The sequence below is a fragment of the Oryx dammah genome, unplaced genomic scaffold (assembly GCF_014754425.2).
Source record: "Oryx dammah isolate SB20612 unplaced genomic scaffold, SCBI_Odam_1.1 HiC_scaffold_8, whole genome shotgun sequence".
In the NCBI taxonomy this organism is placed as follows: domain Eukaryota; kingdom Metazoa; phylum Chordata; class Mammalia; order Artiodactyla; family Bovidae; genus Oryx; species Oryx dammah.
In genome coordinates, this window is record NW_024070192.1 from 54,782,022 (window position 1) to 54,799,567 (window position 17,546).

The 17,546-nt window shown below is 41.0% G+C and overlaps 1 protein-coding gene across 1 annotated transcript in view; it reads right to left on the reverse strand.

Annotated features, from left to right (window-relative positions):
* Positions 1-795: 795 nt before the first annotated feature.
* Positions 796-17,546, reverse strand: part of LOC120866504 (ankyrin repeat and fibronectin type-III domain-containing protein 1) — a 33,822-nt gene continuing 17,071 nt past the window's right edge. The window contains exons 4-6 of the mRNA XM_040244287.1: positions 7,480-7,646; positions 4,523-4,673; positions 796-2,994 (exon numbers count right to left, since the gene is read on the reverse strand). Of these exons, the coding sequence (XP_040100221.1) occupies positions 2,803-2,994; positions 4,523-4,673; positions 7,480-7,646 (510 nt within the window). The 3' untranslated portion in view covers positions 796-2,802. The remainder of the gene's footprint in view (positions 2,995-4,522; positions 4,674-7,479; positions 7,647-17,546) is intronic.

The following is a 17,546-nucleotide window of genomic DNA, read 5'->3' on the forward strand; positions in this document are numbered from 1 at the left end:
TGCACTGGCAGCAGGATTCTTTACCACTTAGCCACTTGTGAGGAGGGGCACATAGTAGGTTACTTAATAAATATTTACAGATGAATTAATGAAGCAATGAGTGAAGAGAGGAAACTGTAGAATGGAGAGTAACAGTGGTAGGATAAAGTGCGGTTGCCCAAGAAGTGTGGGAGCCTCCCAGAAAGAAAGATAGGATGCTTGCAGGGCTTGGTTCTCCAGGATCTTGGGAGTCGTGTACTATTATGATTGATACTAAACCATTGATTGTTCCCACCCAGGCCCCTGAAATTTCGAGAAATGAGCCTCATGTATTTTTGCCTGTAATCATGGAACAGTATGGCCTTTTTACGTAGAATGGGCTCTCAGTTCGCTCTCCAATAAAGGATTTGCTTTAGTTCTTTTCTCTGTCATCTATCCATGGGAAATCACTCACTTGCATGGCTTCATCTGTCACCAGTAGAGTCTGGCCAGATTCCTGTGTTTAGTAACCAACTTCGTCTCCTGCATTTCCGCTGCCAGTTGTATACATCTGCTTGGATGTTGAATTAACACCTGCAGACTCAGGATGTGTGCATGCTCAGTCACGTCTGACTCTTTGGGACCCCAGGAACTATAGGCCGCCAGGCTCCTCTGCCCACTGAACTCTCCAGGCAAGAATACTGAAATACATTTCCATTTCCTACTCCAGGGGAAACCTTCCCAACCCAGAGATCAAAACTCCATCTCCTGCATTGGCAGGTGGATTCTTGCTCAAGAATATTGAGCTAAGAATAGTCAGAGCTCAATACTGAGCTCAAGATATTCCGAGCTAAGAGCATCATATTCTTCCCCAAAGCATTTTCTTTTCTGATTTCATTATGTCTGGTCATGGTAGCAGTATCCTCACGGTCTTTGAAACTGAAAACCAGGGGGGTACTTAGATGTCTCTGAGCGCTGACTGTCCTCATTCAAACAGCTGCCCAGTCTTGTCGGTTGCTTCCCGTGCTTCTCACATTTACACTTGTTTCCTTTGAGTTTGTTTCTACTGTGACATCACAATATTATTACAGCCTCTGAATTATCTCCCCAATCCTGCTTTCAGTTCATCTGAAGTATATTCCTCAGCCTGATTCGTAAAATACTGCCCGATACAGCTACAGAGCTTGTCCTCACAGGTTTATGGTTACTGTTGCCTCCGGTCCTTTCCCAGATCTAGCTAAACTGGACCACGTGCTCTTTTTCTGATTTTTTTGAGATCTTCTATTATGTCTTTGCTCATTCTGCTCCCTTTGAAAGAGAGACTTCATTAACCTTGTTCTTAGCATCCAGTCCATTCTTTAACACCTACAACAAATACCCTCTCTCCAAGGTGGCTTTCTGATACCTTTTTTAAGAAAACGTGCTTTCCTTTCTTTTTTTCAGAATCACTTAATACTTAAGATTTAAGCACATTATATGTATTTTAAAATTTAATTTGTATCTTTATTTTACTCCTACCACTGTACGAAAAAGCCCCTTGAGGGCAGAGTCGTTGTCTTAACTCATCTCTTAATCTCCACAGTAGACACCTGACGTGTATGTGTGGGCCTGAATTGAAATTCTTTGACTCAAACCATGTTTTGTAATAGCAGTGCAATTATATCATAGACTAAAAATGTTCACTGTATGGGGAACTCATTAAATGGTTGCATTCACATTCAGGCATCTTGGGAGTGTTACGGCCAATATTATCAGTCAGGTGGCACAGAAAAGGTACAAGAAAGCTAAATGATTGCCAGTACCACACAGTAGAGGACCCAGTACCCTCGAGTCTCAGTCTGCAAGTCTGATTCAGGCTTCTCTTAATAACTCTCCCTCCTCTGGAAAATAACAATTGCTGTTCATCAGCTTTTGAGCATGTAAACTCCTTGGAGCAAGGGAAACTGGGAGACTTCATCCATTTATCCTCAAGAGATCAATTCAAATTCAGATGCCCAGGTCTCAAAATGAAACATCAGGCAGTTGCCTTGTCTCTTTCTAAATCTGGTAGCTGGGGAGCAATCCAAAGAGAGACTGCCTTCTATTTCACCCACCCATTCACTCCCACTCCCACAAATCCTACAGTCCATTTGAACTGACGGAACTCTTGTTAATTGCCTCTTATTGGCCTGTTACAAGATGAAGCATAGGGAGGAGACAAAGCCTCCCTATTCACATTTTCAGTGGGCAGCAGGGGTCTCTGTAAAAATAGAGAACCTGGGGCCCAGGCTACCCATTTTTGAAAGTCAGGATGAGATCTTCTACCATTGAGAATCCCACATTATAATCAGAATATTGCATCCTGGGAGACCCTGTCAATTTCTCAAATGGTCTGTTAGAAATTTAGAGTCTATTTAATAAGTTAGCACTACTTAAAGTTACAGACCTTTTCTGCTTTAAATTGATACACACTTTACATTTTAATTTCAGTTTTTTTCCCAGTTGGAGTAAAGAGGGGGCAGGAAGACGGGGAGAGAGGAAAAAAAGAAAGAGAAGGGGCAGCGCTTTTCATGAAAACATCAGTTCTTATATTTATGCTTTAGGAAAGCAAGGGGGAGGCAAGAACTGCAGCCTGATAACTGAACTTTCTGTTTAGAAGTCCCTCCTCTCCATTGGGCCTTAGCTGAGTTTCAGTAATTATTGCTCAGGCACATAGTCTTGGAGCTCTGCTTTCTCCCAGACTTGTACACAGTTCTAGGAAGGGTTGTTGCCAAAGCCATCATGTGATTTATTGACTCTCCACTGGGACAAGAGGGAACAGATATAACTTTGTGATTTTATTATAAGGAGGCTGGGTTAATATTTCTAGGTGAAACAAGCTACTATACCAAGTTCAAACATCTGAAGAGGGAGGTTAAGAAACCCTGAGTGTGGGGTGTAAGGATTATTCTGTCCTGGGGCTGTACAGACGTCGTCTGAGGCAGGGAGCAGGAGAAGAAAGGACACATTGTGACCCATTTCCAACACCTCCTGTGTGTAGAGGCGGAAGTTCCTTGCCTGCAGAGGGACACGCGCGGAGGAAAAATAGGAGAGTTACAACATGGCACTTACATAAACAACACCAAACTGGCATAAAACATCTAACAAAATTACATGACTTTAAGCTTGGAATTTTTATACAACATAAATATTAGGGTTCAGTCCATTTAATAATGCTATATAAAATCAAGATTTAAGGCAGTAATGTTCCACATAAACTCTGAAAACAACATTTATGCTTCTTATAAAAGCAGAAAATGATTGCGTTCTGTGGGCTTTTCAAAATGATGAATATAATTACATGAAGCAACAAAAATGGATTGAATTAAAAATCCACTAGTTTCAATTTAAGTTGGTTAAGGGGGGAAAATGTCGTTTCTGGCCAAGGACTGAGAAAATTTTACAAGTACCAAAAAAAAAAAAATGTTGTATGTACTCTTAGGCAGTTGGGCAGCCTGCTCCCAATGTATGCGTAGCCCAAGAGTCACCAATGAAATATGAGCTGCTTCAGACCTGCTAAGCCCAAGAAACCCTTTAATGGTATCTACTGTCAGAAGTTGAGCTGGCATTTTTTTCCCTCCTCCTGAGTATATGGCCACCCCTGGAATAATCCAGTTAACTCCCCTAGTGTCTTTATAGCATCTTATGCAATTTATTCTCTTTCAACGTTAGCTGTTTTGGACTAGCTTTGCAACATTGACTTGTAATCAGAGTAGTACCCTAATGGAAGAACACTCTTGGAGTCTTGAATCTATCCTCTTGTCTCCTTGGGTCAGAGGCCAATTCAGGTTGTCTCTCTGTTGTTTAAACAGAGCCAGTCACTCCTGTTACAGTGTCCCTGTTTGCAGGCTAAACTTGGCTTATTTTACTTGTATGTATAGAAATAGTATGTGTGTGTATTGAGTGGAGAGAGATGGTAAATGCAGATCAAAAAGAAGAAAATCTAATGCTATATGATATTAACTCACTAGACAAAACCTAGTAAACTTTTACTCTTGTCTTCTAAGCCAACAGTTTCTTTTTTAAAAGTTGCTTATTAGTGGAGGTGAGATTTGCACATTTGGACTTAGACAAGACAATACGTTTGACAGCAAATTTTCTGTTTGTGGAAAGATAGCATGGAACAACCTTGGCCACTGCTCTAGGTTTATATTACCAGTAATCTTCTGTTCTTAAGGAAATCATTTGCAAATCTAACTATGCACTTATTTATTTACTTCCCTTGCTTCATGCTCTCCTGAAGCTAAGAGTTGATGTCTTTCAGGGTGGGTTAGCCAATGTTCCCTTGTTTGACCAGACCCCAATAAAGACGGGTCTGGGAACTTTGGAAGACGTCAACATGGAAGAGCTAGAGTAAAGGTACAGAAGTGTACTCATTGTCCGTGTGTAGGCATCAGACTGAAAATGTGCGTGTATGTGCGAAGCGACATGCAAATCGATGAACAAAATGTATATACGTGTAATTTTTCACCTCTTGAGTTTTACACCGTAATGCAGTTTCCATGAGTCATAAAAAGAAGATAAAAATAATGGTAAAGACTAGTACCTGATGTAGAGGTATATTGATCTGCTTAAGGAGAGCTTTCACTGCCATCTGGAGCTCGTAGAAGAACAATTGCATGGGGCCGTCAGAAGCATGATCCACACTTTCCATAGATTCAGAGCCAGAAAGCTTTTGGACCCATTCCCACTCCTCTCTGTATGTTGAGTCAAGTTAAAATTAGAAATACAACAAAAGTTCAGAACACAGCTCAGAACATTTTTAGTGTATATGTCCAGAACCTGAATAACCAATTTTTGGTGGTTAAAACTTGATGCCGTTCATGAAATTTGAACTTTTTGCCACCCAAATAGAGCTTAAAATGAGCTCTTTTCAAGTTTATTTCACCTATCAAACCACATATACCTCAGAACAGCAGGTCTGATTTGTAATGAATCAGTTTTTGAGATGGGAGCTTTGAAATATTTTGAAATGATTTTTCTTTCCCTGAAGACCCCCTGTAAGCTCTAAGACCCTACGTTTTACCACAGGGGCATCTGCTGGTTAATTCAGCAGTTGGGTAACCTCAGGACTCTGGTCCAACTCAGGCAAGGAACCACACGGCACATTTCAACCCTGGCCTGTTGTAATCGTGGGCACTATTTTGGTTTCTTTCCCTTTCCAAAAGCCTGAGGAGAATCACAAACAGGAACACCAGACAATTCCGATAAAAGGAACCAGGGGACACACATCACTGATTCTGTCCTCTTTTCAAACCAGTCATCTGCGTCTTTATTCTGCATGCTCTACCATCCTTCCTAATGAGCTTTTCCAAACGTTCTGCAGAAAGGAAGGGGAAAGAAGGAAGGTGGGAGGAAAGCACATCTGATTTGTCCCCCAAAAGCTGCTCTTCAAAAGGATCTTGAACAGATCAAGGGAAATACCTCTTGGGCAGCCCTGTTTCTGTAAGGTGTTTTAGCACAAGTCTCTAAACAGATTCATTTGGCCCATTTGCTCCTGATGGCAAGGAGAAGCAATGTGCTCTCGGGAGCAGGCTAGGGAGGAAAGGAAAGCCCTGTTGTTCTGGGATGGAAAGAGAGGAGGTGCTCACGTGTTTCCCACCCTCGTGAAAATCCTCTGAGGACTCTCCCTGATGGGTTATAGTCACCGGGCTCCAAGCTATGAGCCAGAAAATGAAATTGATTGTGACAGAAGCTTTGCATCAAAATATACTCTCTTTTAACCAGCTCCCCTCTTAGAAAAGTTTCTCTTTTCATGATATCAGTTTCATTTCAATTCCCACACTGGAAAAGACTATGGAAAAATATACCCTTTGTCTCAATAAGAGGGAAAAAAAAGGAAAATTAAATCCCGCTTCAATCTGGGCATACTGTTGGCTTCACAAATAACTGAAATCTTTGAGAACCTGCTTGGGAACTCTATCTTTTCATCCATCACTGATAGAGAACTAAATGAGGGGTTCTGACTAGCATAAGTATGCACAAAATCTAAAGGACCACATTGCTGAAATAGTAGCTGTAATCAAATTAGAAAATAAATTACCAGGAGGAATACCATTAGACATCTACCACTAACTAATCAGTTTAGCCTTTAAGGATGAGGGAGATGGAACTGTCACAATGAAGACTACTGGAATCTTTTGTAGAAATGAAACTTGGAACCTTGGCAAATGGCAATTAGTTGGTACAACCACTAAAAGATAGAATCTAAACCTTTAAGACGCAAATCTAGAAAATGGATGAAAGTAACCGTTGCAGAATCCACCCACAGATGAGCCTCTTGGGAAGGCCGGAGATAACTACTGCTGATTGTACAAGTGGCCACCAGATGGCAGGCTTAAAGTCTAGGTGTGTGTGATAAGGGAAAGAAGAGAATATGGCAGCTGGTGAGTGCTCTAAAGACCTCATGCGTCATCCTCATTGCCTTCACTGTCACCAAGGCATATTTAGTATATATTGTGAGACACTACAGTTAATAAGTCCTTTGCACTTTAGGGACCAGATTTTAAATGACCAAGTTAGAGTCTCCTTTGGTTAAGCAAACTTGTAGGTGCAACTAGGATGATCTCAACTGTCACGGAAGCCTGACAAACTCTTTTCCAAGTTCTTTTTCTTTTCTTATCTAGTCTTTCCATGTTGAGCCCAATTCAGTTCATTTTAGTAGACGTTCAGAGGGCTACTAGAGGGCTAGTTGTAAAGCTGGGTCAGATTACCAAGATTGGGCAACTTTTCCAAAGTTAACAGGGCAATTCACCGTAATGCCAAACCATAGAGCAGTTTCCAGAAACTCAGGCCTAGACTTCTTTTCTTCCTTAGAGAATCTATATAGAGCATAGGAAACATATGAAGTCCTTAGGTCAGGGGATTAGGAGTGGGGAGAATGAGAGTAGGGAGGGTCCTTGAAGATTATGGGGAAATCAGTCACTCTACTAGAACCCATTCACACAAGTGATTTTTTAAATTATGACTTTTTAGGTTATGGAGAAAAGATTTTGGAAATAGAAGTGTTGAAAGCAAAGGGCATCTGTTCACTAACCTGGATGTCAGTGGCTGCAGAGAGGAAAGTGAAAGGATAGCATCCTGTTTAAATGGGTGCCCTGCTTATCCTAATGTTAAAATCGAGCTGTGCCTTCAAAGGTAACGAACCTGCCCGCAATGTGGGAGACCTGGCTTTGATCCCTGGGTTGGGAAGTTCCCCAGGAGAAGGGCGTGACAACCCTCTCCAGTCTTCTTGCCTGGAGAATTCCATGGACAGAGGAGCCTGACGGGCTATAGTTCATGGAGTCGCAAAGAGTCGGACACGACTGAGCGACTAACACTTTCACTTTCCTTACCCTAATGTTAAAACCGAGCGATGCCTTTGCCCCCGTGTGCTGGCCCGTGAAGGCGTCTCATCATAAAAACTTCACCCGGAGTCACATTTCAGTTTCCTTCTGGCACGTCAAACCCATCCCTTCAACCATTGTTTCATCACAAGAAAAACCCAAACTTCTCATAGCTTACTTGGAAATGTTATAGTTTTCACGGATCTTCACATGACAGAGAACGTTAGGCAGCTTCTGGGTAACAAGAACTTTGATCTGGTCCACAGAGCTACAAAGCTTTAGGTAACCCAGATATAATCCAGGAGAGAGACGCTGATGACTCCTTTTGTGATAGGAGAGAATATCCTGTAGGATGAAAAATAAAACAAAAAATACATTAAAAGATAATCTCTTTTCATTTTTTAGGTACACCGTGTCATGAATTAAAGGAGCTGTAGCTAGGTGATTAGTTAGAAACCTTGGATATCACCATCATGACTGTTAACAATGTATTGCTGGTACAGCCATCTTAACCTTCAGGAGAATTAGCCTCCAAGTCAGGTAGGCAGTCAGTAATATTTTCTGCATGCTTATTTTCCTCAGATTTCTGCTCCACAAGTAGCTGTGTGAGTTGTGATTTGGAATGGGCTGGTGGTGGTAGAAGAAGGTACTAAAGAAAAATAGAATTCATAATTTCTATCCTTGGAGGGTTTATTGTTTAGCTGGGGCATAACTGTAAGTGTAAAAACTGATAAAGCAGTATAGAAAAGCCTCATTATTTCAGGACAATTGGTGTCAGGAAAAGGGTCAAAGTTTTATAGTAAGTAGGAGAAAAAGAGAATATGACTGATTATCCTGAAAAATGAAACAAGTAATAGCAATATATCTTATTAACACGAGTTATAATTGGTCACTACTAAATTATATGATAGCTGGAATGCTCTTCCTAATATTTGACTTTCACAATGTGATCATGAACAGGATAATTTTTGCAAGAGAATTTGAAGGCTCCATATATTTTTTTCCCCGGGCATAAAAAATTGATCTTCAAGTCAATCTCTTACATGATCCTTGTTCCTTGTGTGTTCTTCAGGTGTTAACTGGCCTACCTCTGCTAGATTCTCAGTTGTCAGTAGCTATGCATGTTGTTTGATTAGGTCTCCTTCTCTTCATCAGCTTCACAGAATTTTGTAACTTTTACAAGATTTTAAAGTTTACCTTGTGATAGTTTTGCATTGAATTTGCCTTGCGTTGCAAATTGTCCCATCACACTATTCTATAGGCAGCAGAGACTGAATGAAGTTGGGGCAGCAAGAAGTGCCAACTTACTAAGGTTGTGACTTTTTTCTCTACATGACTGCAGGGACTCAGATAATAAATATTTGGTGGTATAGATGCTCCCTTTCCCCTATATCAGTAGGTGAGACTTTGTATACATTTGAGCAGTGTGATGGTGAAATAAAGTAGGCATGATGACTCAGGAAACTGATTCTAAGAGGATTCCTATATGCCAGAGTTTAGCCTGTTTTCAAAGGGGGTAAAAAAGAGGGAATCAATGCTACCTCTAGGAAGGCAAAAAAGAATAGAAAAAAGAAAGTATTTAGAATGGTATAGAATTCAGTATGGAACAGAAACGTATGAAGGAGTGACCCCTCCTCTGTAGATGAACCATTTGCAACATCTAACATGGGCTTCCCTCCTGCCTGCAATGCAGGAGACCTGGGTTCAGTCCCTAGGCTGGGAAGATTCCCTGGAGAAGGGAATGGCTCCGTACTCCGTCATTCTTATAGTGAGAATAACATATGTTATTTTGTATTGTCTTCTTTGTCACATCCTTATCAAGCATACTATTCAGATACTATAGGGGACATTGGGGTTTCAGGGGAACCTGATATAATCCCTACTTTTAAAGAGGTTAAGAAAAACAGGTAAGTAAAGGAATGATTACAATATACTGAAGCCCGTTTATAATAGAGGCAATGTAGGCATACAGAGGAAGGAGTATTTAACTTACAGTTTTCTTCTTTTATGTTGTTTGGTTGAACTAGATTATGAAATTAATGGCAGGGATTTTTTTTTAATTGCAGATTCTTTAGTACCCAGTACTATTTCTGCATATAACAGGTATGCCACATGTGGTAATCAGGCCTTATCTTTAAACCAGAATGTGTGAGAAAAGCAGAAAAGGGACAAATTAAGAATGACCACAATTGGGAGGAGGACGTAACTAGCATTATAGAAAAGCAAATAAGTAACTTTTATGATATATGGCGAAAAGTAGACTTGAAAAAGTTAACTTCATGATTAAGAAGAGAGAAACGTGTATCAGGTGATTGATAAGGCTGAATTTTTTCATCTTGTCTCTTCAGAGCAGATCGCAGATAGTTAACTAGAGGAAGTTCAGTCAAGGTGCAATTTTGAGACATGAACAGGTAACCAAAGAGAAAGAAACAGTTAATGAGCGAAGGAAAAATGGAAGTATTCACATCAGCAGAAGTTGATGACATGTACCCTAGGGGGTTCTTAGGGTACAAGCAGATGTGGCCACAGACCCACAGGTCATTATTTTTGAGGAGTAATGGAGAACTGGAAAAGTCCCTAAAGACTGGAAAAGGGCAAATGTGTCTATCTTTGAAATAGGAAGTGGAGAAACACAGAATGACCCTGGTAATTAAAGACCACCAACTTATTGATCTTTGGGAAGAATGAGAGTGAGCTATCAAGCAATTGATTTGCAGTCACTGGGAGACCCTGAGACTCTACGTAAGAGTCAACATGGTTTTGTGATGGGCAAATCGTATGGACAACTCTAATTTCTAATAGCAAAAGAACAGAATCCATAGACCAGGCAGATGTCTCCAGTATAATCTGTAAGCTGAACATCAGGGTTGAAGATTTGTGGGTGATGGGGATATTACGGCGATAGTAGGACATATTGAGTGATGGCGCAGTGGAGACTGGTCTTGAGAGCCAGTCTGTTCAGCATATTTATTGATGTTCCAGACAAATAAAGAATGTGTGTATCAAATTTGTGGGTCCAAAATTTGGTGTGGTTTTGATTTTCTGGAAAATAGTAAGAAGCTCTGAATGACCCTATGCATTGGAAAAATAAGCCTGTCGTAATTAGGGTTGAAACTTAATAAGAAAATGTGCTTGTAAAGACCCAAACCCAAGAGTAAAAATATAGGATGGGCATGAGTATAAGAAAAAACATGTGGGGGTCAGAACTGACCACAAATAGAAAGTGAGTTGGGAACATACTGTGGTTACGTGAAAAACAATGTCACTCTGGGATGGAGTAATTCACTCTTTCGTAAATTTTGTAATGACTATTACTGAGCAGCTACTATGTGTTTCCCTGCCTTTACATAGTCATTTATCCTTCATTAGTCAGAATGTTTTCTTCAGAGCCTGTGAAATGCATGGGAAGACAAAGAGCTGCCCTATTCACATGACCTGAGGAACATTAGAAAGGCCTCCTGAGTGAGTGAGTGCAACTCGCTCAGTTGTGTCCGACTCTGCGACCTCATGGACCATACGGTCCATGGAATTCTCCAGGCCACAATGCTGGAGGGAGTAACCTTTCCCTTCTCCGGGGGATCTTCCCAACCCAGGGATCGAAGCCAGGTCTCCCGCCTTGCAGGCGGATTCTTTACCAGCTGAGCCACCAGAGAGGCCAGAAAGGCCTCTTAAACCAGATCAAATGCCTGTGGGCTTATATATTGCCTGATTTGACCTCTAATCTGCATTGCCAGTCTCTGTTTCCACTACAGTCCTCTTGTGTCTCTTACCTCCAGCCAAAATGGATTGCTTTTCCCTTCCTCATATATAGCCTAATCTCTCTTCTTTGGTTCTTTATTGGTTCATGAATTCACTCATTCTGCCAACTTTCATTGAGTACCTAGAGGAGGAAATGGCAACCCACTCCAGTACTCTTGCCTGGAAAGTCCCATGGACAGAGGAAATGGCAACCCACTCCAGTACTCTTGCCTGGAAAATCCCATGGACAGAGGAGCCTGGTGGGCTGCAGTCCATAGGGTGGCAAAGAGTCGGACACGACTGAGCGCACATTACTACTACTGCGTATCAGGCGTTATGCTAGGATGTTAATGACATCAAGGTCAATAGGACATGATCCTTCCTTTCATGGAACTCATATTTCAGTTTGTGAGAGTGACAGGTAAATTTTTCTTAGTCTGGTGTGATGAAGGTTGTGTAATGTCCATTGTGGATGCAAGGGAGGGTGGGATCTACTTTTCCAGCTTTTACCCTCTTTTCTTTTTTAACCATGCCCTCTATTTAATTATCTATTTAACTTCTTCCTTCCTCTCTTCTTTTCTGTCTTTCTTCCTTTCTTTTCCCTCCCTCTCTTCTGTTTATTATTTTTTCTAACTGCCCTCCCCCCGCAGTCTTTCTCTTTTTTTCTCTACCTTGTGAACTTACACTTCACGGCTCAGCCAAATGTCACCTCTTCTACAAAGCCTTCCCTGATATTTCCAGGTAGAATTAATAGTTACTTTGTCTGTGTTTTCATAGTACACTGTTTGTGCTGCTATCAGGCTCTGGTTTAATTCTGCCTTGTATTACCTTGATTTGTTTACATGTCTGTCTCCCTCCCTTGACTGAACTCCTTGAAAGCAAGGACCTTGACTTAATCATTTGTTTTTTCTATAGCACCTAGAAGAGTTCCTGGCACATAGTTGGTGCTGAAAAAATGTTTATTAAATATGAAGTGAGAGGCCCAGACGTAGTGGGGGTCTGGGGCTGGACCTTGGGGAGAGAGCATGTTGTGCTGGTACAGAGGAAGGAGCGACTCATCTTCTCTTCATTGACCAGATATCCTGAGAGCTTGTTAGAGGAGAAACGTTAGTTGCTTTTCCATTGACTTTTGTTTGATTGGATAAGGCATGGAAGCTGAATTGTCCCGGGTTAGCAGAGGTCATAAAATGGTGGCCAGTGGCCCAAGATTATACAGGCTGCCAAGAATGTAAAGTTTCTGAATTATTTTCTAACTTTTAAAAAATAAAGCGATTTTATCCAAAATTCTGGACTTTTGACTTCTCTTTAAAAATTGAAAAAGATTTCAACATTGGGACCACTTTCTTTCACTGCAATTAGCTGCAGCTGAATAGGGCTGTTCTTCAGATGAGACAAGGGCTCTCCAGATTACTATTGTCTTTATTACTTCCACTTTTTCATATTGAGATATAACTCATATACCATAAAATTCACTCTTTTAAAGTATGAAATTCAGTGGTTTTTTTTTTACTAAAGTCACAGGGTTGTACAACTATCAGCACTACCTAATTCCAGATTATTTTCATCACTCCAGAAAGAATCCTTGCATTAATTAGCTGTCATTCCACAGTCCCTCCTCTTCCTGCCTCTGGAACCACTCACCCGCTTTCTGTCTCTATGGATTTGCCTGCACTGGGTATTTAATCGTGTAGCATTTTGTGGCTGGCTTTTTTAACTTAGCATAATGTTTTCATCCATGTGAGCACGGATCAGTACTTGATTCATTTTATGGCTGAATAGTATTCCATTGTATGAATGTGCCACTTTTGTTTATCCATTTATCAGTTATTGGATGTTTAGGTTGTATCCAATCTTTGGCTGTTGTGAATACTTCTGCTCTGAACACTGATGAACAAGTTTTTGTGTGACCCCAGTTGTTTCCTCGGAGAAGGCAATGGCACCCCACTCCAGTACTCTTGCCTGGAAAATCCCATGGACGGAGGAGCCTGGTGGGCTGCAGTCCATGGGGTTGCGAAGAGTTGGACACGACTGAGCAACTTCACTTTCGCTTTTCACTTTCATGCATTGGAGAAGGCAATGGCAACCCACTCCAGTGTTCTTGCCTGGAGAATCCCAGGGACGGGGGAGCCTGGTGGGCTGCCATCTATGGGGTTGCACAGAGTCGGACACGACTGAAGTGACTTAGCCGTTGTTTCTTATTCTCAGTCCAATTGACTCATTTCCATTAATCTTCCTGACTTCAGTAGTTTTAAACTCCTATGTTAGGCGATCCTAGGAGGCATAGCAGGAATGTGCAGGAAAATTGCAGAGAAGGACAGAAGAGATAGTTGGTCCTGAGCACCTCAGGTGTAAAAAGAAGATCCTGGGTGTCTGCAGGTGACAGGAAATGTCTAAAGAGAATAAAAGAAGGAAAGCAGGGATAGGAGGAAGATACAGGCAAGCTTCATCACAGCTTTTCTAGGACCACAGTTTTAAAAAGGGTCTAGAGAAAAAGAAGGGGAAGGTAAGTAAAGCATTCCTGCAGAAGGGAAGGGCACCAGGCTAGGAGTCAGAAGACTTGTGTGCTAGGCCCACAAGCTCATTTTTGGCTGGTATGACCTTGGTGAGTTACTTCCCTGAAATCCACAGCTTCATTTATGAATTGGACACAGATTTCCCACTCAGCCTCACTGGGTTTTCATGAGGGTCAAATAGATGTGACAAAGTGTTATAAACTTTAAAGTACAAGCGTCAGAAATTAATCTTCAGAAAAAAACTTCACCTGTGAGGTTTCTAGTTATTGAAGTGACCCCTGAAGATTATGGTCAGAGAAACTCAGCACCTGCGAGGGGCCTTTCTGATGGGAAAACAGTTGACCCTTAAACAACCTGGGTTTGTATTGTGTGAGTCTACTTATCAATGGATTTCAGTAAATATGCAAAAATATATGTGTAGAATAATGTGTACACTTGTACAAGACTTGGATTGAAGCGGATAGGCTATCCTTACATAGGCATAAGGTGAAGAATATTTAATGTAAAATTAGTAATGTTTTAGTTTTCTTACTGGTTTATAACTTTGCTTTCAAAGAATTACATTACCATGTAGTATATTCCCTCTCTCATAATTGGAGAAACTGCCTATAAGCCTATCATCGCATTAGATTTTTTTTTTTAAAGTAACAGTGTTTCTAATACTGTATGCCACAAAAATTTCATGACCATTCATTAGCCTATAGGCTAGGCTGCTATGAAACATACATACATATATACATTGGATTGATTAAGCTACCACAAAGCAATCATACTGCTGCTTCTTTATTATCAATGTGAGAATTACTATACTTAATAAATAAATATGAATTTCTTTTTCACAGTACCTTTTCATTTTCAATGTCTAGCAAGGACAGGAAAGCCTGGCCTGCTGCAGTCCATGCGGTCACAAAGAGTCGGACTTGACTGAGCAACTGAACATCACCAGTTTGTAATAGGTATAACATCTACAGTGTTTTGTATAAGACAGTGTTTTGATAGGTACTGACAGATAGAGGATTCATCTTGTAAAGAGATGATATCAATTTACAGTATTGATAAATACAGTATAGTGATGCTTTTGAACTGTGGTGTTGGAGAAGACTCTTGAGAGTCCCTTGGACTGCAAGGAGGTCCAACCAGTCCCTTCTGAAGGAGATCAGCCCTGGGATTTCTTTGGAAGGAATGATGCTAAAGCTGAAACTCCAGTACTTTAGCCACCTCATGCGAAGAGTTGACCCATTGGAAAAGACTCTGATGCTGGGGGGGATTGGGGGCAGGCAGAGAAGGGGACGACAGAGGATGAGATGGCTGGATGGCATCACTGACTCGATGGACGTGAGTCTGAGTGAACTCCGGGAGTTGGTGATGGATAGGGAGGCCTGGTGTGCTGCGATTCATGGGGTGGCAAAGAGTCGGACACGACTGAGTGACTGAACTGAACTGAACTGAACTGCAAGTGTATTTTCTTTTCCTTATGATTTTCTTAATAGCATTTTCTTTTCTCAATCTTATTATAAGAATATACTATATAATACATATAAAATGTGTTAATCAATTATTTATGTTATTGGTAAAGCTTCTGGTCAGTGATAGGGTATTAGTTGTTAAATTTTGGAAGAGTCAAAAGTTATACGTGAATTCACTGCTGGAGGTGGGCTTATCAGCACCCCTAACTCCTGTGATGTTTGTTCAAGGGTCAGCTGTGCTTTCATTGCCAGTTACTTTGCTCAGGGGGATTCTAACTTGTCTGTACTAACTCCCTTTTCCTTCCCAGGAAAGTGTGGGAAGGGTTTCTCTTTCCCTTCCAGATACATGAGAGAGGCCTTCTATGAAGGTCTGATACTTAAGAGGGTCAGGAATTTGAATGGGTTAGACCCTGGAAGTTCCCTGGGGCCCTAAAGGATTAGTACATTAGTTGTGGGCCCAGATTGTGTTAAAGCCCTTATCTGTTTTGAAAATTCCATTGTGGATCACATAGTCTTTATTTTTAGTCTAAATTTATACAGGTTTTCCTTACTTCTTATGTAAAAGAGAGGAAGTAGTGAAATACTCCAAGGGTTGAATGAACCAGTACCTAAGGTCTCCTGGGAGAGTAGGGGTGAGGAGGCGATGAACTGGGTGTGCCCTGAGGAGAACCTAGTATTGGTTAGATTTTTCTGAGTAGAGAAATAATAAAAAATAACTAACAGCTCAGCTATTTAGAATACTAAAAGATGATGCTGTTAAAGTGCTGCACTCAGTATGTCAGCAAATTTGGAAAACTCAACAGTGGCCATATGACTGGAAAAGGTCAGTTTTCATTCCAATCCCAAAGAAGGACAGTGACAAAGAATGTCAACTACCATACAATTGTGATCATTTCACAAGCTAGCAAGGTCATGTTTAAAATTCTTCAACCTAGGCTTCAGTAGTATGTGAACCAAGATCTTTCAGATGTACAAGCTGGGTTTCAAAGAGACAGAGGAACCAGAGATCAAATAGCCAATATTCATTGGAATATTGGCTATTTGAAAACAAAGGAATTCCAGAAAAACATCTACTTCTGCTTCATTCACTATGTTAAAACCTTTGATTGTGTGGATCACAACAACTATGGAAAATTCTTGAGAGATGGGAATACCAGACAGACCACCTTACCTGTCTCCTGAGAAACCTGTATTCAGGTCAAGAAACAATAGTTGGAGCCAGACATGGAATGATAGACTGGTTCAAAATTGGGAAAGGTATACAACAAGGCTGTATATTGTCACCCTGTTTATTTAACTTGTATGCAGAGTACATTATTGGAAATGCTGGACTGGATGGCTCACAAGCTGGAATCAAGATTGCCAGGAGAAATATCAACGACAATATGCTGATGATACCACTCTAATGGCAGAAATTGAAGAGGAACTAAAAAGTCTTTTGAGGGTGAAAGAAGAAAGCGAAAAAGAGGAGAGTAAAAAAGCTGACTTAAAACCCAACTTTAGAAAAGCGAGATCATGGCATCTAATGCCAATCGCTTCATAGCAAATAGAAGGGGAAAAAGTGGAAACAATGGCAGATTTTATTTCCTTGGGCTCAAAAATCACTGCAGATGGTGACTGCAGCCATAAAATTAAACGGCTCTTGCTCCTTGGAAGGAAAGCTATGACAAACCTAGACAGTGTATTAAAAAGCAGAGATATCACTTTGCCAACAAAGGTCCATATAGTCAAAGCTCTGGCTTTTTCAGTAGCCATGTACGGATGTGAGAGTTGGACCGTAAAGGAAAGGAGTGCTGAAGAACTGATGCTTTTGAATTGTGGTGCTGGAGAAGACTCTTGAGAGTCCCTTGGATAGCAAGGAGATCAAACCAATCAATCCTAAAGGAAATAAATCCTGAATATTTATTGGAGGGACTGATGCTGAAGCTCCAATACTTTGGCCACCTGATACGAAGAGCTGACTCATTGAAAAAGACCCTGATGCTGGGAAAGATAGAAGGCAAATGGAGAAGGGGGTGACAGAGGATGAGATGGTTGGATAGCATCACCAACTTAATGGACATGAATTTGAGCAAACTCCAGGAGACAGTGAGGGACAGGGAAGCCTGGCCTGCTGTAGTCTGTGGGGTCACAAAGAGTCAGACACAACTTAGCAACTGGTCAATAACAACAACAACAGCATTTACTAGGCATTCACTTTGCGCTGTTCTAATGCTTTATATATTTAACTCATTTAATCCTCATTAGAGACCCATGAAGTAGGTTTTATTTTCAGAAGAGGAAGGACGGGAGGTAAGAAATTAAATAACTTGTTCTAGTGACATAAACAAAAACGGTGGAGTCAAGACTCATACTGTCAGCCTTGTTCCATAGCAATGCCTCAGAATGCAGTGTGATGAAACAGAAAGAAGCTCAGGCTTCCATTCAGAAGGCCTAGTGGTCATCACTCGAGTGACCCTAAGAAAAAAGAATGGGTCTGTGGCCTGTAATTGTGGGAATTATCCAGCCTCCTTTGGTCAATACCAAGA